At 52.0% G+C, this 27,256-nt stretch overlaps 2 protein-coding genes across 3 annotated transcripts in view; both read left to right on the top strand.

Moving 5' to 3' along the window:
- LOC308057458 (ras and Rab interactor 2-like) overlaps positions 1 to 27,256 on the top strand; it is a 157,609-nt gene that overhangs the window by 90,632 nt on the left and 39,721 nt on the right. The window lies entirely within an intron of this gene.
- On the top strand, positions 9,819 to 10,951 carry LOC308057469 (olfactory receptor 14C36-like). Its single transcript, XM_080411567.1, has one exon. It carries the CDS (start codon positions 9,948 to 9,950, stop codon positions 10,719 to 10,721), a length of 774 nt encoding a protein of 257 aa, XP_080267693.1. The 5' UTR covers positions 9,819 to 9,947; the 3' UTR covers positions 10,722 to 10,951.

Raw genomic sequence — 27,256 nt, 5'->3', positions numbered from 1 at the left:
GTCCCATAGCTCTTGCCACAGTTGGTCACTCAGCCAAGGCCGTGGTCAGAGACTTCCAGCCAGATCATGTGCTCATGGCCTTGTTTTGACAAATATTGAAACAGGCCAAGGATTGCCATCCAGCAGCCCTGGGCCCAGCGCTCTGGCTTTTCACTCTAAATGATTCCTCAAATAAAACCCCAACTCTCTCAGCCTCTCCTCGTCCATAATGTGCTCCAGGTCCCACCCATCCTTCTGGCCTCTTCAGGACCTGCTCCAATCTGTCGGGGTCTTTCTGGTGCTGGTGAGACACATTGCGGGCACAGCAGTCCTGATGTGGTCCTGTGGTGGGTTAACCTTGGCCCGAAACCTACCAGTGCCCCAGCTGCTCATTCACTTCCCTGACTCAACAGGACAAGGGAGGAAATAAACCAGCAATGCTCATGGGTCAAGATAAAGACAGAGAGATTACTCACCTATCCCTGTAATGACCAACTAGATGTTGTCTTGCCAAAGGCCAATTTCATTTATTGCCAATTCAAACAGATTTTGATTATGAGAAACAATGTCCAAAGTATTATATGACCATTCCCCTCACAGGTCCTTCCAGGGCCAAATTACTCCATTGCTCCCAACCACCTAATCACCCACACCCTGAGAGGCGCCGGAGGGATATTGAAGAGTGGGCTGAAAGCACAGAATGCCTCTGCTGCTCCTTTCTGCTCACAATTCTGCCCTGCTAACCTTCATCAGGAGGTTCAGGGAATCTGAGCAGAAGACCTTTGCACATGCAGGACTTAGTGATGAGTGTCACAGGAAACCTGAGCAGGCCTGTGCTGTGCTCCATGTACCTCTTGGCCTTCAGGCTGAGCTGTGCTGAGTGTGTCCCTGCGTTGCAGAACAAGCCATATTGGAAGAAGAAATCTGCAGGAAGCTGCTGGTGAATGGCCAACCGCACGCCCTTACCTTTGTCTGGGACTGCAGTTACCAACTCCCAAGTGAACATCTCCTCTTAGAACACGAGAAGTGATGACTAGAATGGGTTTCCCTGGCACAAAACACTTCAAGAGCTCACAGGAGACAATGTGGGATAAGCCTTCTGCAGGCAGGATCTGCACCACTTGCTGCACCACTCTCCCAACGCTGTAAACTCCGTGTTCCTGGCCTCGGAAGGGACGGCATACAGCTGACACGATTGTCTCTGTGTGAGGAGAGTTTGCTCTAACCAAGGCCATTTGAAATGACACTTTGTCTCAGAGTCCAAGTGCCTTTCTTACTGCAGCCATAACCAGCTGGGCTGCTGATGGCCAATCCCCCAAGGGAACGGGACACTCCAGGGACCTCAAACTTGCCTTCATGGCCACGTGCCTCCTAGTGGCCTATGAGCTTCTCAGATGTAATGGGTGTCATAATGATAGCCCAGATCATCAGCCTGCGTGTGGCCTCGGTTACTCCTTGGTTAGCGGTTCCTGAATGGGAGAAGGCAGCGATAACGAGATGCACAGCAATGGAAGAGATGGCCAAGGACCCTGCAGGTGCCATGAAGGCTTTGCAGGAAGAAGTGTGAGAAATAGCCCCTAGAGCTGTGCAAATTGGAATGGCATTAGATATGAAGCTGGCGTCTGAAGGCAGAGTCTGTGCTGGTTTTAATACCAGTTGTTGCGTATACGTAGATCAAAGTGGGAGAATTTCTACAGATACATGTGTAAAAAAAAAATTGGAAAACATTCTAATATTTGTCATGAGTTCCAGAAAGTTTGCGCCTTCTATGAAATTGAAGTCAATTGGAATATTCTGACGTCCTGGTTTCCTGATTTACAACTATGGGTTAAGAAGTTCATCTCCAGATACCTTTCTCCTCTTTCTCTTTGATCACTCCAATCCATTTTACCTATGTAGCTTCTGCTTTAAGGTTCAGAGAGGAAAAGCTGGACTGTCTTTCAGTAGCGTCTGTAATTTTCCCTATGGGCAACTCTTCAGTAGTGGCAATAGACCTCATGGGGATTTGCTTGAACTAACAATTATACAGCTGAGAAATGTATTTTTTATTTAGTAATTTCTAACCCAACACCCCCACACACACACACACGATAATTAATCCCTCTTTTATTCCTGTGTACACCCAGTTCTCTAAGGAAAGCAGCCAATAATTACTGCCAAGAATTTGCTATATTCAGCTGCAGAGTTGGTTGAAGAAGTCTGATGTCAAGTGATGTAAGTCTCATGAAGCTGATGACAGAAATCGTGGGGCTGGAGAGCTGAGGAGCAAGGCTGTCCACGCAATGATTAGCTCCAGGGACTGCTTTTCCTACCTGTCTGCACCTCCTCAGGAGACACCGTGCATCAATAGCAATTGGAAAAGCCTTCTATCAATTCCCCAAAGTGCTCATTACCTGCCTTTCTCTTTCACTGTACGGCTGAAACTTATCTCATGAAGTGTAGGAGCCAAACTTGAAGACCAGATGTCCCTGATGGAGGAGACTGGGCATGTCAGGGCGTTCTGCCTCGTCATGAGCCCAGGGTGTCTGTGGTGCTGTGGACTTCAGGTGTTCAGAGGAGACTGAAGAAACCTCTCAAGAACACCAAGTCAGGAGCAAAGCCCACAGTCCCTGGAAGCGTTAATGGGCCCCGCTGAGGGCCATGGCTGAGAAAGCCTCCCCATGGCCTTGTTAGAGCCCATCCTTGGAGGCTGTGAGTGCAGGAAGGCAAAGGCACTGTGCAGGCAGCTCTGCTGCTGAGCAAAGCCTTGGCTTGCTTGATGAAGCAGAAAGGCCAAGCCGTGACCTGCAGCCTGTGGGGAGGTCGGTGCTGTCCCTCACACAGGGCTCAGGGCTCTTCCTGGGGACCATGGAAGGTGGGCATCCAATGCCCAGTGAAGGACAGCAATGGCACAGCAACTTCCAGCTTCCCCATGGGGCTGCAAGGAGGCAACGATGCCCCCGTGCCGTGAGGACATCATGTCTTGTCATGGCCCTCAGAGGCAGAGACAGCTGCCACAGCCAAGGGGACACAGACCTGGGTTCTACTGGTGCCTTCCAGCCTTGCCAGTGCCCTCTGCCATCCCCACCATAGGCTGTCCTGCATGCTTGGAGCCCTGCCCCTGTTTCCCTGCAGCCTGTAGGCACCATCTCGCTGCCCTGCCTTGCTCTCACCCCAACATTGCCATACCTTCGCTGAGGTACCTCCACTCTCACCAGCTGTTCCTTGAAACACAAACCATGGGCTGATCCAGGCTCCCTCTGGCTGAGCCCTTGCACCGCAGCAGGACCCTTGCAGTGACAGTTCTTCCTGCTGAGCTCCCGTCTCTGCTTTCCTAGTTGAAACTTGGTGACATTTTTTCCTCTCTCCTGCTGTTTTCCCCTGCCCAGGAAAGTTTTACCATCTCAGAAAAGACCCTTCCAGCAGGGAATGCAGCAAGGAAGCCTTTTCTTATGCTCTGCTCTCTCACCAGAGAGAAGGAATACTCACATGGTCTCCCAAACCACGTAACTGCTGCTGGCCTTTCAGCTTCTTCCAGGGACATGACCAAGCCGTGTGCCTGCTGCTGTCCCGTCATGTCCCCAGGCAAAAACAATCTCTACCCGAGCCCTTCTCCTGGATGGGGCCTATGGGGTCCCTTGGCAGAGGGACTGTCCCAGCCACGTTCCTGATGCTGGCCTGTCACCTCCAGAGGCAGAACTGACCTCACAGGCCCCTCGCAGCCAGGCACGTCCTCCTGCATGAGGAGTTCCTGAGACCGTTTTTCCCTCCCAATACCACACCCCTCCATCACCCTCATTGTGGCCCAGGTCCTGACCACAGAAAAGCATGCTGGTTTCATCAGATTTGTCAAATATCTTTCCCACAAGCCATTTCCCACAAGCTCATCTTCAGCTCAGCCCCTCTATTTGTGTTGACACAATTCATATATGCCTTTATAGTTCTATGGTGTTTTTTCAGGTTGGACTGACCTCTGGAGGTCATCGAGTCCACCCCTCCAGCTGAGGCAGGGTCACCTAAACCAACTTTCTCAGCAACTTGTCTAGGTAGGCTTGCAATATCATAGAAGCACAGAAACAGAGAATCATTTAGCTTGGAAAAGACCTTAAAGATCATCAAATCCAAATGTAAACTCAGGACGGCCAATTCCATCACTAAATCATGCCATGAAGAATTGCATCTACCTCTACTGAAACACCTCCAGGGCTGGGGATTCCACCAGCTCCCTGGTTCCAATGCTTGAGCACCTTTGCAGTGAAGATGTTTTTCCTCATATCCAATCTGAACCTCTCCTGGTGTAACTTGAGGCTCTTGCCTCTTGTCCTGTCACTTGTTATCTGGCAGAAGACTCCTACCCACCCCATCTACAACCTCCTTTCAGGTACTTCTAGAGAGCAGTAAGGTCCCCCCTGAGCCTCCTACTACCCACACTAAACAACTCAAGTCCCCTCAGTCACTCTTCATCCAAGCCGGGATCCAGACCCTTCACCAGTTTTGTTGTCCTTCTCTGGAAATGCTCCAGGACCTCAACGTTTCTCTTGAAGTGAGGAGCCCAAAACAGAAACACGTTGTTTGAGGTTTGACTTCAGCAGTGCCGAGTACAGGGGGTCCATCACTGCCCTGGTTCTGCTGGCCACGCTCTTTCTGATACCAGACAGGATGCTATTGGCCTTCTTGGCCACCTGGGTACACTGATGGCTCACGCTCAACCTCTGTCAACCCTCACCCTCAGGGTGCTTCCCCAGCAGGCAGCCTTCCAGCCACTCTGGCCCAAGCCTGTAGCCTTGTGTGGGGCTGTTGTGACCCAAGTACAGAACTGGCACTTCTCCTGGATGAACTTCAGACAATTGGACTCACTTGAAAGGTCCAACCTGTCCAGATTCTTCGTTAGAGCCTTCCTGCCCTCAAGGACATCAGCACTGCCACCCAACTTGATGTTGTACAAAAAATCACTGTGGGTGCACTCAATCCCCGTGTCTGGATTGTTGATAAAGTTCTTAAACAGGATTGGCCCCAGCACTGAGCCCTGGGGAACACCACTCCTTATGGGCCATCGTCACCTGGATGTCACTCCATTTACTACCGCTCTTGGGGCTTGGCTGTCCAGCCAGCTCTAACCCAGCGTGGAGAACACCCACCGAAGCCATGAGCAGCCAGTTTCTCCAGGAGAATGCAGTGGGAGATGGAGCCAAAAGGCTTTTTTAAGGTCCAGGTAGACAGCATGCACAGCCTTTCCCTCATCCACTGGGCAGGTCACCTTGTCCCAGCAGGAGATCAGGTTCATCAGGCAAGACCTGCCTTTCATAAACCCATGCAGGCTGGTCCTGACCTCCTGGTTTTCCTGCGGCTCCTGTGCGATGGCTCTCAGGATGATCAGCTCCACAACCTTCCCTGGCACTAAGATCAGGTTGACAGGCCTGTAGTTATCCCGATCCTCCCTCCTACCCTTCTTGTAGGTGGGCACCACTTGACTAACATTCAGCCTTTTTGGGCCTCCCCAGTTAGCCAGCACTGTTGAAAGTCATCACTGTGCTGAGGCAATAGAGAAACAGACCAATGATTTTCAAAGTGTTCCTGCATCACGGGATGTCCATTGTCAAGGACACAATCAAAAGCACCTTGTCCTTTCTGGATATAAGGTTCACCGGAACCACATGTCCTCTGGGGCTGCAGAGGCATCCTGGCAGCAATGCCTTCTCCTGCAGCACTGCACAGTCCAGCCCTGCATGTGTCTGGTCCTGGGGACAGCATGGATTGCTCTCCTTAGGGACATCTCATTTCACCTTCACAGTGACCTCTGCCCACCACCCCAGCATGCGCTGCAGCAAAACATTTTGCTGGCATGTGACCTTGGACACTTGGTACCCATTATTATTTTTGTTGTTACATGTCTGAGCTTGGCCCAGGTGACACAGGTGGTTCAGGGTAACTCTGCTCTGAAATAACCTAAATCAGGGAGAGGAAGGGGAAAAGTCTTATTTAAGCAGCGTGAGGAAGCCTTAGGATCAATAACCTCACATCTTCTTGGGGAATTTAGAGATCCTGTGTGTTTACATGGCAGGGGTTTGGGAGTGGTTTGGAGGTGTTTGTAGGGCTGGCAGAGGTGAGAAGAGACCAAGAGCTGACTCCATGGCCATAACAGCCACTGTCATTTGACTCCAAAATGGACCAGCCCCTGCCCAAACCTGAGCCAATAAGCAATTCTAGTGGCACCTCTGTGATACCCTATGGCAGAAAGGACCAAGCACAACGGGAGAGGAGTGAGAATTATGTGAGAGAACAACCCTATAGACATCAAGGGGAGTGAAGAAGGAGGGGAGCAGCGAGACAGAGGCTTGGTGGGATCCTGCAAGCCAGTGGTCAAGTAACCCCCCGCCGACAGTCACAGGGCAGCACAGTGACAATGCTCCTTTAGGTGTCTGCAGGTTCTTTGCATCGGCATTCTAGCACAGCTGCCAGATAGGCCAGCAGCTGTGATGCTCCCCTGGATCTGAAACCCTGCATCATTCGTGTCCACCTTGGTTCTAGGAGCAAAGAAACGGTGGAGTCTCATCTCCCAGGCGGAGTGAGGCAGGAGAGCAGCAGAGTGCAGGCCCCAGGTCACACACTGGCAGGCTGTGGCCTGTGCAGAAGGAGGGAACACTCCTTCGGGTGCCCTGGAATTGCCCCACAAGCATAAACTCCATTTTCAATGTTGGACCTGTTGGAGGCTGCTGTCCTTGCCGAGCAGCTGTGCTGAGCTCTGCCACCTGCCCTGGCACTTGGTTCCCTCAGTGTCACAGCTCTGTCTGCAACAGGATGGGCTCCAGCTGCCTCTGCGTGGGCCCCTGGCTGAGGGCACTGCTGCACATCTGGGCTGAAGCCCCCCAGCTGTGGCACCAGCCCAGCTCTGCCTGGCCATAAGGCAACCTGGTACCAAGTGTCCCCGAGCCCGTGGGTGCAAAGGCTTTGCTTCAGAGCAGAGACGTGGCCTGGGCAAAGGAGAGCTGAGTCTTGAGCCCTCGGACTGTGCAATGAAGTGCTGCAATGGGCTCTGCAGGGCTTACTGAAGCACTGAGGACATCCTCCCTGCCCTGCCTGCAGAACCACCAGACACACACGTACACACACGCTCCGTTAGGAGTACTTGGATCCTTTGCTGCAGTCTTCCTGGTGTCCTGTCTAGGAATGGGTTAACAAAAGTTGATGCTCATGCAGAAAACTTTTTCTAGTAAGGGAATTGCCAGTGCTGGAAATAAGTGTGTCCCCCCAGGTGAGGCAAGGCCCATGAGGGATTGCCTCATCCTGCTGCCCAGCAGGTTCCCCTGCAGCCCCAGGGACAGCTGGAGGGAGCCCCGAGGGGCAGAGGAGGGAGGCAGGGAGAGCTCAAAAGCAGACCTTGGTGGGAGGCTGCTGAGAGCTCCCTGCTGGAGAAATCTGCAGAGCCCTTGAGCTGGTAAGTGTGTGGCTGCAGGGCAATGCCTCTGCAGTTGCTAGCCGGGTCTGCAGCAGCTGGGGACCCCCAGCCTGTGGGACTGTGTGGGAGCCTTTTGCTGTGGAGGAGGCCAGTGTGCTGCAGAGCAGGGCTTCCCTGCTGCAGCGTGGGAGGGCCAGGGCATGTGGGCTGCCTTGTGCCAGGGCCGGCTGCAGGGCTGTGAAGGTGGCTGTGCAGGCAGGGCTGCCCAGGGCTGTCCTTGCCAGCAGGGTCCCTGCAGCCGCGGGGGCTGTGTGCTGGGGCAGGGGCTCTGCCGCCTGCCAGGGGCAGCTCTCAGCCTGCCGGGGGGCTCCCCACAGCTCTGGGGGCGTATGGACTGAGCCCCGAGAGGGAAGGATCTCTCTGCTGTTGAGAGTGTGCTGCATGGCTGAGCGCTGCTTACAAGGATAGGTTACCCTCAGAATATGTCTGCATGAGACTTTTCGTATCGAAGGTCAGCGCAGGGATTGCTGTGATAAATCCAGGGCTCTCCTCAATCTGTGTTTTCAGCTTTCTGTTGTTGGGGGCAGGAGAGGGAAGACAGAAATGTTCATGGAGATCTCGAGTTTGAAGATGTCCCTGAGACTGCCAGCTGTAACTCTGAGTGATGAGGAGGTCTGCCAGGAGCCTCCTGAAGTGCCCTCAGCCACTCCTCCGCCTATGAACAGCAGCAGCAGCACCTTTGCTGGAGCCATCAGGGTCGTTCTGAGCTGTCCTTTTCCCCCTGCGGACAGGACCCTGCGCCCAGCCAGTGCCCTGCAGAGAGGCACGTTTGTGCGGGGCCAGTGCACAGAGGTTGTGATGGGATCTGTGAGCACTGACAGGGAAAGACCTGGCACAGGGAGATACCTCCCACAAGGAAAATCTCCAAACATCCAGGATATTGCAAGGACTGATAGGAAACTTCAGACAGAATTGTTGTTGAAAGCAGAATCAGAAAGCTCTCTCTGACCATGTGCAGTGCAGACCCCTTTCTCTGAGGCATCCCCCTGGCTGCCTTTCCCCCAGCAAAGCCTCTGCCCTCAGGGCTGGGGGTCCCGAGGTGTGAGCCACCCCCTCTGCAGCCAGAGCTCCAGCAGAGCCACGGTGCAGCTCATCAGCCACGTGCCCCGGTCCCTCTGCAGAGCACAGGGGCTGAGAGCAGCTGCCCGGCAATGTTGGTGTGTGGGAGGTGGCGAGCAGAGCTGGGCAAGGGCAACGCTGCCCTCAGTGCCTGGCACGCTCGCCCTGGACACTCTTACCTAGACCATCAGTGCAATTTTACTTCTTTCTCTGCCTTTTGGGGTTAGTTTTATTCTCTTGCTCTTGCTGTCAGGCTCTCTGGGGATGGGTGTTTCAGCTGCAGAGTCACACTCTGACCTTGTGGGTCCTCTCCTGCAGGTGTGTTCATGGGAACAGGTGTCCCAGCTTTCCTCTCAGCTGTGGGGCTGTTGGCAATGCCCTGTGTGGGGCTGGGCAATGGGCTGGTTCTCCCTGAACCTGATGCTCTTGTTAGGGCACTTGGCTACCTCCTTGAAGTTCCCTTCCAAGCTGTGAGTTGCCCTCCAGAATGGAAAGCTGTCCCCTCGCACCCATTAGTGATCTGAAAGCCCCACGTAGAGGCGTAGAGTTTCTGTGATGGAGAAAACGCTGTTGGGGAGGGTGAAATGAGCTGTGTATCCTTTGCTGTGGGTGGGATGCTGAGTTCTGATGAAAGCCTACAACCTTTACAGGTCTGTGGTGGGTCAGTCTGTTCTCAGCAGTGCCTTGTGGTATTTCAGGGTAACATGGGAGTGTGGCCACCATTCATCTCAGGAAGGTGCAAGCCCACAGAAACTGGGAACCAGATGGACAGACCACCTCCCCTCACTGTGCCCTCACCCACAGGCAATCCTCTTGCCTCACAGACCTCACTCTGTTCCACCGGAGGGCAGCAAAAATGCTCTGCTTTTCTGACATCCGAGAATACTGAACAGGAGAGATGGGGGGAGCTGTGAAAAAAACGAAATCTCTCTTAAAATGCCTTCACCCTTCCCGTTCCTTAGCACTGGCGCTGCAGATGCTGACCAGCCCTTCTGTGTTGGCACTGGTTTCACAGGACAAAGTTAAACACCAAGACTGGTCCCTGCCCCCACCCATTGCTGCAGATTGGGGCTGGCTGGTCAAGAGCCCGTGGGCAGCTGCTCTGCTCTTTATCGCCCACACGGCCAGCACCAAGCAGGGCTGCAGCCACACAGCTGCAGGAAGGTCTCCGAGAAAAGAGAGGGATGTCTGTGTGTGACGGGGGGATGGTCTGTGGGAAATGGCTTTGATTTTGCTTGCAGAAGTCTCCCCTAAATTATCTCTGTCTTTTTCTCCTGTGACAGGATCATATGCCCAGAGGCAGCAGATGTCCAACAGCAGCTCCATCACCCAGTTCCTCCTCCTGGCGTTTGCAGACACGCGGGAGCTGCAGCTCTTGCACTTCTGGCTCTCCCTCGGCATCTACCTGGCTGCCCTCGTGGCCAACAGCCTCATCATCACCACCGTAGTGTGTGACCACCACCTGCACACCCCCATGTACTTCTTCCTCCTCAACCTCTCCCTCCTCGACCTGGGCTCCATCTCCACTATTGTTCCCAAAGCCATGGCCAACTCCCTCTGGGACACCAGGGACATCTCCTACTCAGGATGTGCTGCACAGCTCTTCCTGATTGTCTTTTTCCTTTCAGCAGAGTATTTTCTCCTCACTGTCATGGCCTATGACCGCTTTGTGGCCATCTGCCAGCCCCTGCACTACGGGACCCTGCTGGGCAGCAGAGCTTGTGTCCACATGGCAGCAGCTGCCTGGGCCAGTGGGTTTCTCAATGCTGCGCTGCACACGGCCAATACTCTGTCACTGCCGCTCTGCCAAGGCAATGCCCTGGGACAGGTCTTCTGTGAAATCCCACAGATCCTCAAGCTCTCCTGCTCACACACCTACCTCAGGGAAGTGGGGCTAATTGTTTGTAGTGCCTCTTTATTATTTGGCTGTTTTGTTTTCATTGTTCTGTCTTACATGCAGATCTTCAGGGCTGTGCTGAGGATAACCTCTGAGCAGGGGCGGCACAAAGCCTTTTCCACGTGCCTCCCTCACCTGGCCGTTGTCTCCCTCTTTGTCAGTACTGTCTTGTTTGCATACCTGAAGCCCCCCTCCATCTCCTCCCCATTGCTGGACCTGGTGGTGTCAGTTCTGTACTCAGTGGTGCCTCTAGCACTGAACCCCCTCATCTACAGCATGAGGAACCAGGAGCTCAAGGGTGCAATGTGCAAACTGATAGATGGATGTTTTTCTGAAGGTATAAATTTATGAATAGCATTTATAATGTAATTTATCACAGACCCAGACTGTCTTCTGAATTTGTTGTAGTTGCTCATGGTATTTCAATTCTGATAAAGGTATCGTCCCCATTCTAATTCCTTCTGTGATTTTCTTTTCTGAAGGTGGCCTGCTCTCTCCTCATCTAACAAAGCCAAAGGGCCATTAAACATCTATGTTTTTTCTGAGATTCTTCCTTCCAAGGCCTTTCTGGAGCTGCAGGGACAGTTCCTTTGCCCACAGATGGCGGGGAAAACGTTCCTGGCATGGCAGCAGTACCAGGGAACACCACCCCTCTTGGCTCTCCAGTGCTGTCCTCCTTCCACTTCCACACTCTCCTTCTGACCCCCTGCCTTGGTGTAAGGCCTGAGTGCTCTGGCAGCTTGGTCACCACCGTGCTGCGTGGCAGTCCTGTGAGCGCAGGCAGGGGCAGGCAACGGGCACTCTGTGACGGTGCTGGCCTCCATCAAATGCTATGGATTTGTGGAGACCACCTGAATGCAGCACTGCAACGTGCTTCCTTGAACCGAGGTCCCCGTGCCCATTGCTCATGACGAGGGCCATCTCCGTGAGGTGCCGAGCAGGGCACGACACCCCCGGGCTGAGGTGCTGCCAGCCTCTGGCAGGGGCAGCAGGAGGCCAGGCAGTCACTGTGCCTGCTGCAGTGCTCTGCCTCCGCACGTGCCAGGGACGGGCTCGTGCCTCTGAGCACCCCTGTGTGCGTGAGGCTGGGGTTCAACCACGCCAGCAGTGCGTGAGGCCAGCTGAGGTGGGGACACCTCCCAGGGCACAGCCGTTCCTGTGTGTGACTGCAGGAACAAAGGCCACTGTCCCAGGGAGATTCATCTCACCTGCCTTGGGCAGGGTCATTGCAAGTGCCTCTGTCTGATCACGGCACCCTTTCTGGATGGTGCCCTCAAATGTGTCCGAGCAATCAGGGAGGTTCTGGGGTCCTGGCAAAAGGCAGACATCCAGCCTTTGTTCAGGAAAAGCAAGAAGGACAATTGGGAGAAATACAGGCTGGTCATCCTCACCGTAGTGTCTGGGGAAATGACGGTGGAAATACTCCTGCAGACAGTTCCAGGTAGTTGTGGGACATCAAAGGGATTGCTGCACCCATACGTATTGAGGCAAGAAGGGGATGGTTTGTACCTGCACCTTTGCAAGGGGTTTGACTTTTTCTCCTGCACTTTCTGTATAGGCAGATGGGTGACTTCTGGAGTGAAGAAATGGAGGACACTGTGGGTGGGAATTTGGCTGGCGGCTTGTGGCTACGTCTTGAGCTAGCTCAATGGCATCAGGGAGCGAAACCCGACCTTGGGAGAGAGACACAGTTATGCTTGTTGGAAGGAAGCCATGGGAGCAAGAGGAGAACCTTGAAGACAGGGAGTGGTCTGCAGAGCTTGTGGCCTTGTAGATAAAGGGAGTTGCTGAGCTGCTGTGTCTGTAATAAAAAAAGAGCCCAGAGTGGAAAATTGCTGAGACCAGTTACAGGCTGACACGTCAGCCCCCTGCAAAGGTATAAAAGGCTTGCTTGATTTTAGTAAAGTGCCTTTGAGGTGTCTTCAAGTGTCTTCGTGCCTTCAATCCGCTCCCAGAGTCGGTGCATCATACGCCACAGGGGCTCAAGACGAAATGTCACCAGTGGTCAAGTCCTCCTGTTGGCCACTGACTAGTGACATCTCCCAGTGCAAGCAGTTGGGCCAACCGTGTTGAATGTCTTTATTGTCCCCAAGTACAAGCTGACAAAGTGGCTTTTCAGACCCTTCTGTGGACGATGCCAAAGTGAGCAGAGCCCTTGAGAGATGCCATCCGGTTCACCCTGCCTTGAGCAGGACAGCTGGACAAGGGGATTTACAGGGGCCTCTCCCAACCTGAGATATTCTAGGACTCATTGACTCACTTCCCTGGAGAGCTCAGTTGGGATGGGATAGCAGGGGGAAGAAGGGAAAACAGAGGCGCAGAAGCAGAGACAAAACAGGGTCCAGTAGAAACAGAGCAGTTCCCCTGAGGACTGTTCTTCCACCCAAAATAATAGGTAGGAAATCCATGAGATAAATTGGCTGAGAGAAGCTTCCCTTCATCTGCTGGGTGCTGGGCCACGGGGAGGGTGACGGCTGAGGATGGTATCTCGTGGTCAGTTGTGCCTCAGGGACTCACATTCCAGCAGGAAGCCAATGGCTGTGACGGGGGCAGTGAGGCCAGTTCTGCCTGCGGAGGGGACAGCCCAACAGCAGCAATGTGCCTGGGAAAGGGGCGGTGAGGTCACCTCTGCCTGAAACAGCGCGTAGGGCAGCCCCTGACTCACGGCTGGGACACGTGCTGTTAAGCTCCATCTGCCCGTGTCTCGGGCAGGCCAGCAGAAGGCCCCTGGGTGGCACACAGGTTGTGAGATCCCCTCTGCCTAAGGACCTGGGCTCACTCCACCGAGGGGCTTCTTTCTTGCTTGTCATGTCGCTGCTGCCTGAGAACATGGCAGCACAGCAGCAGGCACACCGCTTGCTCATGCCTATGCGAGAAGCTGAAAGGCTCGCAGCCTTGGAAGAGCGCGGTGAGGCCGTGGCATGGTCAGGGGAAAGGCCACAAGGAAGGTGACGGGTCGGGATGCCCGCCTGAAGGGTGGTTTCCCAGGTGGTGGAGCTTTCCTTGGAGGTAGGGAAGAGCAGGAGGGAGAAGCACTGCCACCCAGTGCAGCTGGGAAAGTGGAGACTGGAGGTCAGGAGGAGGAAATGTCACTCAAGGGCTTGTGCTGTGGTGGGAGACATCGTCCAGAAGGAGTGTGAGATCAGTCCATGTGTGTGTGTTTGCAGGAACAGCGTGTGAGGGTGGGCAGACATCGGTGCATGTGTGGCAAGGGCAGGGTGAGAGCAAGGTGGGGAAGCCAGATGGGTGCCTGCAGCCTGCCGGGGAAAAGCAGCAGCCGTGGGACAGCGTAGGACAACGTGAGATTGAAGGCAAGGGCACAGGCAAGGCTGGAAGTCACCAAGAGAACCCAAGGGTTGTCCCCTTGCGTACGGCCATTGTCTCTGCCGTACAGAGTGCAGTTTATGGCACCTGCAGTGCCCTTGGCCATCTCTTCCACTCCTGTGGATCTCTTTATCACTGCCTTCCCCAGTTCAGCAGCCCCTCGCCAAGGAATAAACCACCCAGCAGAAGAGTGAAACCCCGTGGGTCTCTCTATAAGGGGTGGTTGATTCTGCCGGTATCTCCGCAGGTAAGTTGTTCACCGCCGACTGTTGTCCAGTGTCTCAGTCAGTCATATCAGGAAAAATCCGTCCCCGTGTACATCTGTCATGACTAAAATATACTTATACCCATTTTGCTGCAGTAACTTGGAAAAAGTCTATTTGCCAGTAATCCCCTGGGCTTTGTCAGCCCTGGGAAAGGTCTTTGAGGGTACGTGAAGATACTTCTTCAGGCATAACTCATGCTTCTTCACTCTGCTTTTTGTTTTCCCAGTCATGGTACATTTAGAACTTGCCCTTTCAAGGCTTCTAACATCCTCTCAATTCCCCTGTTGCCTTCGCAGGCGCGCGGTGACCTGGTTCAGGAACGGCACGGCGGCCAACCCCAGGCCGCTCGGTCCATCAGCACGCAGACACCAATGTGGTGGATGGCAAAATGGTGTTTATTGATAAGTGGCGCGGCATTATAGAGCTTGGGTTTACAACGTCCCTTCCGTCTGCTTACGTCATAAGCTAAACGCTATTGGCTATCCAGAGAGGGGCTCTATATTTCCGTACAGCGCGACATCTTCCGACCGCCAAGCCCTAACTACTTACATTTCCCCCCTCCCTATGGATAATTGAATCAGCTAAAATATAACAATCAAAATCTTAATTTAATTTATATTCTATGGTTTGTAAAAATATTAAAAGAATATTGTATCAACTTGACTAAAAAACATAAGGCACTGTGGTCAGGTGGAAGGTAAGGGGTAATTGATAATACCAAGGTATGAATTAGGGTAAGCTAGAGGTAGCTAAGGGTAATACCAAATGGGACTTAAAAGTTAAAGCAGTTGATGGCGTTCTACCAGCATAATGTCGACTTTCTCTAGGTGGCTCTTGACAAATGACACGAGCTTATTCAGTATACAGGGTCCAAAGATCAGTGCCATGATGATCACTGCAATCGGCCCTGCCAAGGTAGATATCAGGGTGCGTAACCACGGTGAACGGGTAAACCACGATTCAAGCCACCCTTGTTGGGTTTCCCTGTCTCTCTTTCTTTTTTCTAGCCTTTCTCTAAGTTTGGCCATTGTATCTCTGACAACCCCAGTGTGATCTGCGTACACACAACATTCTTCTCCTGATGCCGCACATAACCCGCCTTGTTGTAACAACATGAGATCCAATCCTCTACGATTTTGTAAAACTACTTCGGACAACGACCTCAGTGACTTTTCCAAAGCGCTGATCGATTGTTCAATGCGAGCCAGATCCTCATCCACTGCAGTTCTGAGGGACTGGAACTTCTGGTTCTGTTTGACTAACGAGGCTATACCTGTTCCTGCCCCTGCGGCCCCTACGGCTAGCAAGGTAGCTATAGTCAGAGCGGGGATGGGTTCTCACTTTTGGATATGATGCGAAGCTGGAAGGGTTTGATGAGTATAAACGTATTCCTCAGGATGGTATACGATTCTCAGAATAATCCTTACCTGTATACAAAATTCATGGTTTCCTTTGAGCAGTTTAAGAGATACACGTGGGGTAATTCCGGATTTTGAACATATCCATTTGGTGTTTTTGACAGGAACTAGCCAATCAGCTTTCGATAGCTCTTCTGATGTGGACTTGTTCAAACACAGAGGCCTTTTTTCAAGGGGTATTTCGCCGACACATCTACCCCGCCCTGATACATGTTGCATCGTGACTCCTGGGTTGTCCTCGGAGCTCCACACACAATGTATGGGGTTGGGCCCACTAACGAGTTCCGGTTCATAGGGTATACCTACTGCCTCATAAAGAGGGGGCCTTATGTCATAACAAAGCCAACAGTTTGTTGTCATGGCGGGATTAGTAGAGTTCAGTATCTGATACGTTACATTCACAGCCTCCATAGAGGAGGCAGGTCAAATTCTAAGGTATTCGGAGCTTCGGTGTTGTCGGGGGTCGCATCTTTAATATTGTTTTCAGTATTATATATAGGTGTCTGTGGGTTAAGAACCCGGTTAGGGCCAATTGCTTGGGGTGCTTGTAGCACAATCCTGATAATTTGTATCACTACCCCCGGGTCTGTATTGTCAGAGTGTATAAATACTGACCACATTCTCCCCACTGCCAAGCCCATGTCAGCTGGGTTTTGAATTCTCACATTTAAATGTGTACGGGTACTTTTTTTGATTGACGATTGAAGATAATAGCCACTAGGCCCAAATTTTGGAGGGTCACACCTATCTGGCCCCCACATTACGCGCAGAAATTCGTCCTCTCTTTCTGGTTTCCATCTATCACTCGTTACAATGGTCTCACATCCCCAGTATCCACAAAAATAATATCCTGGATAGTTACAATAGCTTTTTCCTGAGTTTGCACTGGGGCACCAATATGTCCCCCATGGCACTTTAGATCTACATTTTCCCAGTCCAGGAAATAAATCATTGACTGTAAACGTAAAAGTCGGGGTACCCGCTGTTATATTCTCCTTTATCACTCGACTGCTTATGGGGTCCCATAGGACCCACTTGAATGGCTGATGGTGATTATAATCTGATTCTGTCTTTCCTGCAATGACAAGTCCTAGAATCAAGTTCATACAAAGGCATCGCATTCCCCCTTTTTGGAGGCTATTTGGTTGTTATCCGAATCTGGGTGGTGCAGGATTCCCATGTTTAGTCAGGACAGTTGTCGACTTGTCATTTTCTCTCGTCGGTGGGATGTACGGGATACGGGGGTGTCCGATGATCTGGTCCTGCAAACAAAAACTCACAGTTTTCATTAGTTTTATTCTGAAGGTCTGGCTTGATAGACTTAAGTAGACACCACTTAATTCTGTTGTCTTTTCTGACCGCAGCATACCCTCGCCCTGTCAGAACTAATTTCCACCCTTGTTCCCACCCTCCTAGCTCATTTCTGATCATGACCGATGGGCCTTCTTCTAGCGCTCGAGTGGCCCAGTGCTTCTGGGCAGGGCTATTCACCCCGTCTCCCCTGGGGAACTGGTTTAGTGCTAACAGGGCTGTCGCTAATAAGCGTGCCTGGTCCCCTGAGGGAATGGCGTTGGTAAAACCTTCTGGTTTTGCTAATACCTCTAATTTAGATTTCAGAGTTTGATTTGCCCATTGGACTATGGCTTGTCCTGTGCTGTTACATGGGATGCCGTGTATCAGAGTAATACCCCATTTCAGAGCGAATGCCTGGACTGCTTTAGACACAAAATTCGGACCATTGTCCGTTTTCATCTGATTAGGGACACCAAGCCACGCCATGGTTGTCAACCAATGTTGGATGGTTGCTTTAGCGTCGGTCTTAAGGTGTTGTGTAGCTACAATCACCCCACTATATGTGTCTACAGTTACTGCTAGCCATGCTCGAGGTTTTAGTAATTGACAGAGCGTAAAATCTGTCTGCCACACCTCAGAGGCTTTAAGACCTCTGGGGTTGATTCCACTAGACCACAATGGTGCTTTTTGACAGTGGGGACATGTAGCTACTATATGTTTCTCATCAGTGGCCAAAACCCCACATCTCTTTGCTAGCAATTTAGCTCCGATGTGGAGGGACTCATGTAATTGGCGGGCATCTCTTAATGTCCACAACCCTTTTACAGCGGCATCTGCTTTGTCGTTGCCGAATTGGAAGAACCCTTTGATTGGGTTATGGCTGTTGATGTGGATGACTGATATAGTGCCCTTTTGGGAAAAAATCGCTTCTTCTAGCATCAGAGCTATTGCGGACGTTGACACGCTGGGCCCTGACATGGCTAAGCAAAGCTTGGCCATGAACATTGAATCAGTTACTATGTTGAGATGTATGTCGGGAACAGTCCGCACGCCAACACAACAGCTGTCGCTTCCAGCTGTTGGACTGAGATTGGAAATACAACAGAAAAAGCAAACCGCTCCTTGTCCTCCTCATGCAGAGGTATCGAGAAAAAGCAGTCTTTAATATCAAGGACAGCACAAGTTTGTCCTTCTGGTATCATGGAGTTCATGGGCAACAATGTTTGAACAGGACCCATTGGCTGGATTTTTTTGTTTACCTCAAGCAGCTCATGGAGGAGACGAAATCCCTCGCCTGCTCGTTTGGGTATTACAAAGACTGGGGTGTTCCATGGGCTAGTGGAAGGCTCTATATGACCTCGTTGTAGTTCGCGGTCAGCTAACTCGAGGAGGGCATCCATTTGAGGCTTTGACAGGGGCCACTGCTCGACCCAGACTGGGTCAGATGATTTCCATGTCAGTCTGATTGGTGGGAGTGGGTGTGCGGCAGTGGCCCTTACTGTAAATTTGTCACCCTGGCTTTTAATAAGGCTAGGGCGTCCCTTCCCAACAGGGGTGGGACTCCTGACATGACGTATGGGAAGAGGGTAATGGTCTTCTCCGGTCCCTTTTCTGTGTGAAGCGTGATTGCTACCAAGTGAGCACTCTTCCAGGCTCGGTTTAATCCCCCGATCCGCCCACCGTGGGGTCGTCTTCCAATTTCCAATGTGGGGGCCAGCTCGTTTCAGGGATAACTGTAACATCTGCTCCGGTATCAGTCAAAAAGGGGATGCTGATGGTGATACCATTTAGGGAATTATGGAGGGAACAGATCCCCCACACCACTGGCGGGTTGTCACACTTTACTGCCAGGGCCACCCAGGGGTCTCGCCCCCAAGGGGTGGTCCCTGCTGTCCCTGGGATGGAGGCCAGGTTTGTGGGATCGTCGGCTGGGCCATAAAGTTGGTTGCTTCCCTCAGGGGCAACGGGTTTGGGAGCGACTCTCCCTGTCTGGGGTTGGTGTAATGGGGCCGCCTGACATCCCAAGTGGGAGAGGGTTGTGTGCGGCCCGGGGGCCCCCTGCCTTTCCCGTTTCCCTGCTTTTTAAGCCTGCATTCCTTCACGAAGTGCCCTCTTTTTCCACAGGCCCAACACGGTCCTTTAGATCGGTTTTGTGGGAGGAGCGCCATCGGCGAGTCTCCGAATTGGGGGCAATTGGTCATCACATGGCCTGGTTGGCCACATTTGAAGCATGTCGTCACGTGAGCCAGTGCACGAACAGCCACTTGGATTGGGGCCAGGTGCTCCTCGCTCACAACATGTTTAATCATGTCCGCGAGACTTGACCTCGGTGGCAGTGATTGCAGGATTTCTTTGGTTTTTAGATTACACTGTTGCCGCAAACAGTCTGCGATGACTGGGCCTTTTGCCTCCGAGGGCAGGGCCAAGGAATCGACTGCTGCTTGGAGGCGATCTACAACCTGTGTAAAACTTTCACTTTCTTTTTGTTTTATTGTGGACCGTGGCGATGGCTTGGCAATAACTCTAGAGGTTGTGCGAATGGCCTCTCTAGCTGCACAAGTAGTTGCCATAACTTCATGGGCCCGCAGGCCCTGGGCTTGTGCTTGGGGGGTAATCATTGTTGGGTCTGTACCCATCAACCGCTGTAGGCTGGAGCCGTGTAGCGGATGATCCACCCTGGTTACTCGGACTAATTGCCTCGCACAGTTCTCCTCCCATTCTTGTTTAAACACAATCACCCCTGCCCCATCAAAAATCAACCTACAAGTCTGTTTTATATCGAACGGGAGAAAATCATCTCCCCCAAAACCCCCATCTATGAGGGTGGAGACCATGGCAGAATTGAGTCCTTTGTCTGCGATTGCTTTAACAATCGCTTGTATATCCTTAGGGCTTAAGGGGGAATGGACCCTCTGTCCCCCGTCCATCACTCAGACCGGGAATGCTAGTGCGTCCGATGGAGCCCAATCGGCACATGCAATTTGTATTTTTCTCCAATCTGTGAGAGGAATTTCTGTCCCCTTATGTCTTTCTTTCCCCGTGAGTGGTGATATGTTGGTCTTTGTACCTGCCAGCCAAGTCTGCCATGCAGAGTCTGAGCCGGAGTCAGAGCCCGCCTGACTGCTCACTTCCGGGTGCTGGTGGTATGTGGTCGGGCTTCGGCCCCTCCCTTGCCTTGCGTAATCGGGCGGTTCTTTCCCTTTCTGCCCGCCCCGCCTTCTGCTTGGGGAGGCACCTGCCTTATAAGGGCAGTTTTGGGGAGGGTCATTCTGATTAGCTTTCCGCCCCCCGCTGGTGCCCTTTTCCCTTTTTTGGTCGTGCCAATCACTCTTTTCCTTCCCATTCTCCTCCCCCTCCCCTCTGTGTGCGCCTGTTAACTCTAGCGCTCCCTCCCTGCTCCCGCCGGGGGCGGTCTCGCCCCGCCCTTCCCCTTGCTGCTTGGCGCCATCTTGGTTCCGTCCGTGTAGTTTTGGCCTCGGCTTTCGACTCAGCGCCCCTGGCCTCTGCAGCCAGCTTGCCCCAAAAGGAGTCCGCCGAGGGTCCTGTGGGCGAGTTGGAGATGTTAGAGTCTTTTGGATGCTGAGTGGGCGCGTCACCTTTCTGTTGCTTTGAGGGTCAGCGGAACCCTCCTCAACCGGGGGGCGCGAGGTTTGCGTAGTCGCCCCATTTCCCACCCATGGGGTGGTTAACAGACAATCCCTTGCAGCTTTCCAGGTCTCCTGCTCGTGTCTAGCTTTTTGGAGAGCCTGGACGACTTTCCCCCATGCTTTCAGATTTTTCCCACTACCAGTAGACATCGTTTCGTCACATAAAGCGTGGGAGCATTTGTCCCACACATCTGGGTGGAGTATATCCACCGGCTGGTCAATGACCCCGAGCTCTAAAAGTCTCACAACTGCAAGAGTAAAATCTTTGGGCTTACAAGCAATACCCCACTGCTTATGCAGCTGTAATACGACCTTCACAAGAGCTTCCGTCCCCTTGGTTGGTCCAGGAGCATCCTCCCCGCCGGGCTGGTCCTGCCACTCCGGCCGCCATTCACCCGATTCCAGGTGAATGTTCCCGGGTTTCGGCACCACTTGTTGCCTTCGCAGGCACGCGGTGACGTGGTTCAGGAACGGCACGGCAGCCAATCCCTGGCTGCGCGGTCCATCAGCTAACAGATACCAATGTGGTGGATGGCAAATGGCGTTCATTGCTGAGCGGCGCGGCACTATATAGCCTAGGTTTACAGTGTCACTTCCGTCTGCTTACATCATAAGCTAAAAGCTGTTGGCTACCTGGAGGGGGGGCCCATGTTTTCGTCCAGTGTGACATCTTCCGGCTGCCAGGCCCTACCTAGAAACACACGTGTCTGCCAATGCCAGGAGGAGGAACTGGGTGATGGAGCTGCTGTTGGACATCTGCTGCCTCCAACCATAGGGTCCTCTTCATGAAGCAAACATAGTGACAAGTCAGGAAAGACTTCTGTGAGCCAAGTGAAAGCTGTTTCTCCTAGATGCGCCCCTGCTACCCCCTGTCCCCCCCTCTGCAGTTTCTAGGAGAGCTCCCTTCCGAGCCGTGGCTGGAGCTGTGCTGAGTGCTGGCCGAGTGTGCTGTGAGGAGCAGGGGCTGTGCCCGCTGGCTGCCCAGCAGTGAGCCCTGCTCTGCAGCAGGGGCTTCATGGGAACCCTGGGGGCAGGGGCCAGTCCTGGCCTTGCCCTGGCTCAGCCCAAACTGCTCCCAGCGCAGCAGGGCCTGTCAGCATCGGCTCTGCCCGTGCTGAGCAGCGGCCATGGCCAGAGTCAGGTCAGGAGGGCTTTGTGCTGTGCTCAGGGAGAGCAGAGTGAGTGCTGAGAGGCAAGGGGACTGTCTGTGCCTGAGGGCAGAGGCAGACACTCTGCTCTCTCCATCCCTCTCCTTCCCAGCTGCCCGGCAAACGCTCCTTTCTTAGATGGAGAGTGATCACACTGCCATGTGACCCTGACAAGCAGCCAGGCACTGCTGAGAGCAGAGGGATCCACTGCAGAGAACAGAATGCCTCATCCGTTCCCGAAGGCTCAGCACCACACTGCTATCCAAGGACACCCAGGGCTCACTGTGTGCCCTGGAAGCAGCACAGACCTTGGGTGGACACCCAAAGTAGATAGTCAAGGGTCCTGATCATGGAAAGCTCGAGACAGAGCGTCAGCTCCTCCCCCAGCCTCGCAGACTGCATCACAGGTTAGGGGAAACCTGGGACACCTCCATGCTAGAGGACATGTCTGCACAGGAGGACCCACAAGGTCTGCCCCTGAGCCGGCAGCTGAAACCCCTATTGCCAGAGAGCCTGTCTGCAATGCCAATAGCATCTGAGCAAGGCCAGGAGAGAGACAAAGGGACACTCGGGAACTCCTTCCCCTTGCCCAGCCCGGCACACCACCTCCCACACAGCAGCAGTGCAGGACAGTCACCCTCAGGCTCTGCTCAGCGAGAAATGGCAGCGTGGCAGCAGGAGAGATGCACTTCATCCTTTCTGCTGCTCGGCTGGACCAGGAGCTGTTGAAACACATGTAACCAACGGTCTAAAGGCTGTGCTGGGTGGGAGAGGAGAGCAGAGGTGCGTTGCTCAGGGAAGGCACCTGCACGGCAGACCATGGCCAGGAGGTGCCCCTATCTGCCCTGCATCAGGGTTCCCCTCAGCTCTCCCCCCTCCCTGCCCAGGGCTCTGCTGCCTGCAGCTGTCCCTGCCAGCAGCTCTTTCTCTGGCCCCAGGGCTCTTCCCTGCCAGCGCTCACAGAGCCCAGCTCAGCCCTGTGGATAACTGGCTAGCTGAAAAAAGGTCTCATAGACATAGTCCAGCTGGCTGGACAAAAATGCACATCGCTCTCAGCTTCTCTGAAGTAAAGCAAAATACACTGTCTTTGGCTGTTGTTGTTACACAATCACAGGAAGATTTGGGTGGGAAAAGAATGTTGCAGGTGGGAACAGAAAACGACAGAAGAGAAACTAGGGGCGGGCTTGGTATTTAGGCAACTAACCAATAATGAGCTTAACTTTTGTAATATGTATGAGCTAATTATAACAAGATATAAAAGGTGACTGTAAGGGACAATAAACGAAGTCTGCTGATCACTCATTTTGAGTGACTGTGTCTTCCCTCCATCGCAACACAGCCCCTGTGTGCCCAGCTCTGCCCTGCAGCCGCTCTCTGTCTGCAGGCAGGAACAAACAGCTCCCCCAAAGCCTGAGGGAAAAGGAGAGCTGATGCTGGTTTCATCTGCAGCGTGCTGGGGAGGGAAGGCACTTGCTCAGCTTCCTCATCAACCTCCCTGTGATGCTTTCAGCATCTCAGCCCCTGCTCTGACCTGCACAGCTGAGTTTCCATTGCCACCAAGCGGAGCCACGGAAAAGTGGCAGCAGAGATTCAGGCAAGCACAGAGCCAAGCAGGAAACCCCTGCCATGAACTTCTGAGACAAAGCTTTAGAGGCAAGTCTCCAAGTACCGTCCAGCTGATAAGCAGGGATGTGCTGGAGCTTGTGGGACATCAGCCTTGGGAGGACGGCCATAAAACCTTGGCAGGATGGCTACAAACCTCGGGAGGACAAGGCATGTGAATAGGTAACAACTGACAGGAGGAGTCAGGCTCAGTAAAGATAAGGGAATGAGGAACAGATGGCCCAAAAGAGAAGTAACAACTTTGTGCTGATTGATGACTGTTGAAACTTACTTAAAGCGTTCTTTGTTTGTAGTTAACCAATGAGGGATTGCCTAGTATGTAATGTGTAGTTTAAAGAACCAATCTGTTTAAAGCGCGCGGCCTCTGATAACATATATAAACTTGTGATTGTATACAATAAATTGACATTTCCTTGCATCAAGCAGTGTCCCGTCTCTCATCGCAGCAATTTGGTGACCCCGACGTGATGGGTTTATGAGCCGCCAGGCTGAGCAGCAGGTTGCGAGTCAATGTTGAATGAGCTGCTGAAAGGAAGCAGGAATTAAAAAAAAATGTCCCTCTGGAATTTAGAGGTGAGTTGTGGGAAACATGGGCAATCAGGGGTCTTCCCCCGAAAGAGATTATCTGAGCTTATGAAAGCTCTCCTTAATAAGCATGAAAAGAATATTCCTGGCATGATCTCAAGGCAATCCTTAGATGGGTTCAGGTAAAATTACCCACTGTGACTGCATCTAATATTTTTATGCGAGAGCTTTGGGATGATGTGGGGGTAAAACGATGGGATGCGTCTACATTGGGGGATGCCAAAGCACAGTGCATGCTCCCATGGTGGAAAAGCATTTTTGAGATTTTGAAAGCACAGGAAAAAAGTCACAGAGAAAAAGAGAAAAAGCCGGGGGGGGGTGGGGGGGGGTGGGTTGGTGGGGGAAGGATACTCTCCTACAGTAACTCCGTTACCGCTGCAGAACCTGAAACACCCCAACCCCTTGAAGGTTTTTGCCACAGGTTACCCCCCACAGGAAGACCCCGTTGATCCGGGGCCGGTGGACCCTGAAAAAGAGCCAGATTTATATCCCTCCGACCCACACAATGAATGGGCTAGCATAAGACGCCAAGCCTTGAAAGAAGGAGACCTGGGCATTGCTAAAACAACAGTGGCCCCTGTGCTTTTTCAGGGTCGGGGGGCACGGTGGGAGGCCTTGTCTTTTCCGGTAATTAAGAACTGCGTCACACTGTTACCGAGCACGGGCTTTCCTCTCCTTATTCTGCAAGTCTGTTCTCTTCTGTATGTGATACATACGTTTTGACTCCTCATGATCGTAAGTCTCTAGTGCAGCTGTTATTAGCTCCCACTCAATACGCGCTATGGGACTCACATTGGAGGGGGGGGCTTCAGGCACTCCTCCTCACCTATGTGGGTCACGGCAATGCCGCTATGGCCGTGCTGACCATACAACACCTTACTGGTACAGGTCGGCACTCTGACCCGGCAGCCCAAGCTCCGGACATCCATCAGGAGGCTCTCGAAGCAGTCCGTGAGGAAGCAAGAAAGGCTCTTCTTAAAATCCCTGACTCACAAAAGCCGCAGAAAGCTTTTATAACTGTTACTCAAGGACCCCGTGAGTCCTATATGGAATTTATTGACAGACTAAAAAATGCTTTAGCGCGTCAGGTGGATAACACGGAAGCACGGGAAATATTGTTATTGAAATTGGCTGTGGAAAATGCTAATGCAGATTGCAAAACACTGTCGCAATCTCTCCCTCATCCAAACCCCACACTGACTGAAATGATAGAAGCCTGCAATAGAATCAGCACTGTGGATCACAAATTTGAGGTTGTGGATGCTGCCTTTGCAGCTGTATGTGGCCTGTCAGTAATTTGTTACGGCTGTGGCAAACCAGGTCACTTAAGAAAGGATTGTCTGGCTATGAATAAAGGAGCTAAACACCAAACCCCTGGGTACTGCCCTGTATGCCGAAAAGGGCATCATCATGCTAATCAATGTAATTCTAAGAATGATTTCCAAGGTCAACCAAAACAGGGAAACCGATCGCAGAGCGCGGGGCAGCGACGCGTGCAGATACAAGTGCCGCAGCCGACATTCCAACCCCAACGGAGAGAAGCAACAGCACCTCGAGTCTTCGTCCAGCAGCAACCGGTAGCACCGGATTGGACCTAGCAACCTCCCACACAGTAATGTTACTCGATCCCTCGGTTCACTTATTGTCCACAGATTTGTCGGGACCCGTTTTTAGGCAGGGCTATTGAAATGTGCGATACCCTAAAATTGACATGGAAAGTCAATACCCCTATTTGGGTAGATCAATGGCCCCTACCACTGGAAAAGCTTTGCGCCCTCCAGAAACTAGTTATGGGACAGCTAACAAAAGGGCATATTTTGCCTTCCACTGTCCGTGGAGCTCACCTCTTTTTGTTATAAAGAAACAAACTGGCAAGTGGCGCTTGCTCCACGAACTCAGAAAAAGTTAATGATGCTATGGAAGACATGGGAGCCCTCCAACCAGGACTCCCGTCCCCCACTATGATTCCTCGACATTGGCATTTGACCATTATTGATCTCAAAGACTGTTTTTTTAATATCCCACTCCACCCAGATGATGATCCTAAATTTGCCTTTTCAGTCCCTAGCATCAACATGCAAACCCCATTGCTAAGATACCAGTGGGCTGTGCTGCCACAAGGAATGAAGAACAGTGCCACAATCTGCCAGTGGTGTACCATCATATGGACGACATCCCAGCGGCCGCACAACATCACGAGGTCATGGAGGAAGCTGTAGCCCTTGTTGCAGCTGCTGTTAATTCAGTAGGCCTCTGTATTGTGCCAGAAAAAATTCAAAAAATACCCCCATGGAAGTACTCAGGATGGCATATAAGGACTCAAACTATAGTTCCCCAGCCTTTACAGATACAGACAGACATAAAAACTTGCATGACGTACAGAAATTGCTGGGAACAATTAATTGGGTCTGGCTGGGGTTGGGAATTTCTAATGAAGACCTGAGTCCTTTATTTGAACTGCTTAAAGGGAATACCGACTTGTGTTCCCCCCGCAGTCTTGGTCTTGTAGCCATTGAGTCTTTGCTAAAGGTTGTTACTGCAATCACTCACAGACAAGTACATCGCTGGGCTCCTGAATCACCTTTTCATTTGATTATTTTGAATCCCACTCGACAGCCTCATGCATTAATATTTCAATGGGATTCTCAGAGATCAGACCCTCTGTTGCTTATCAAATGTTTTTTTTTTTTATCAAATCAACCTACAAAAACTATTTCAACACAGCGTGAGATGTTTGCTTTACTGGTAATTAAAGCCAGACAACGCTTGTTAACACTATCAGGAGTAGATTTCGCTCCTATCTTTTTACCTGTGACAAGCACGTATTTACAATGGCTTTATCAGCAGTCAGACGCCTTAGTTATGGCATTGGCGGACTATAGAGGTCAACTCACATCCCACCCACCTTCGCATAAGCTGCTTAATATTGACTTTCACTTAATATCCAAGCCAAAAAGGAGCATTCAGCCATTACAAGCTTGTACTGTGTTTACAGACGGGTCTGGAAAATCGCATAAACCAGTCATTTTATGGTGGGATGACCAGCGTGGATGATGGGGCTCGGACATAGAAACTGTTTCTGGTTCTCCTCAGATAGTGGAACTGGCTGCAGTTGTTCGAGTTTTTCGAAGGTGGTCCACACCGCTTAATCTTGTTACGGATTCAGCTTATGTTGCAGGCATTGTAGAACAAGCTGAAGCATCTGTACTAAGTGATGTCTCACATTCTGAACTGTTTGCCTTATCACAAGAGCTTGTCTTTCTCTTAGACTCTCGCCCTCACCCCTATTTTGTTATGCATGTCAGGGCACATACCTCTTTACCTGGCTTTATTGCAGAAGGGAATCGACGAGCTGATATGCTCACATTACCAGTACGAGTCCTACCAGATCGCCCAGCACAGGCTAAACTAAGCCATTCTTTCTTTCACCAGAATGCTGGAGGTCTCAAATGGCAGTTTGGGCTCACCTCCCAACAAGCGTCCAGTACCATCGCCGTCTGTCCTGACTGTCAAAGGCATTCTTTTGGTCCATAGCAGGAGGGGTTAATCCTAGAGGACTACAGAGCTTACAGCTATGGCAAA

This window comes from Falco punctatus, assembly GCF_963210335.1.
Source record: "Falco punctatus genome assembly, contig: scaffold_30, whole genome shotgun sequence".
NCBI classification, from domain to species: domain Eukaryota; kingdom Metazoa; phylum Chordata; class Aves; order Falconiformes; family Falconidae; genus Falco; species Falco punctatus.
The sequence above is the reverse complement of the archived record's forward strand: the minus strand, read 5'-3'. Positions and strand labels throughout refer to the sequence as shown.

Coding starts and splice junctions, on each gene's coding strand:
- LOC308057469 (XM_080411567.1), top strand. CDS start 9,948: ATGTACTTCTTCCTCCTCAACCTCTCCCTCCTCGACCTGGGCTCCATC.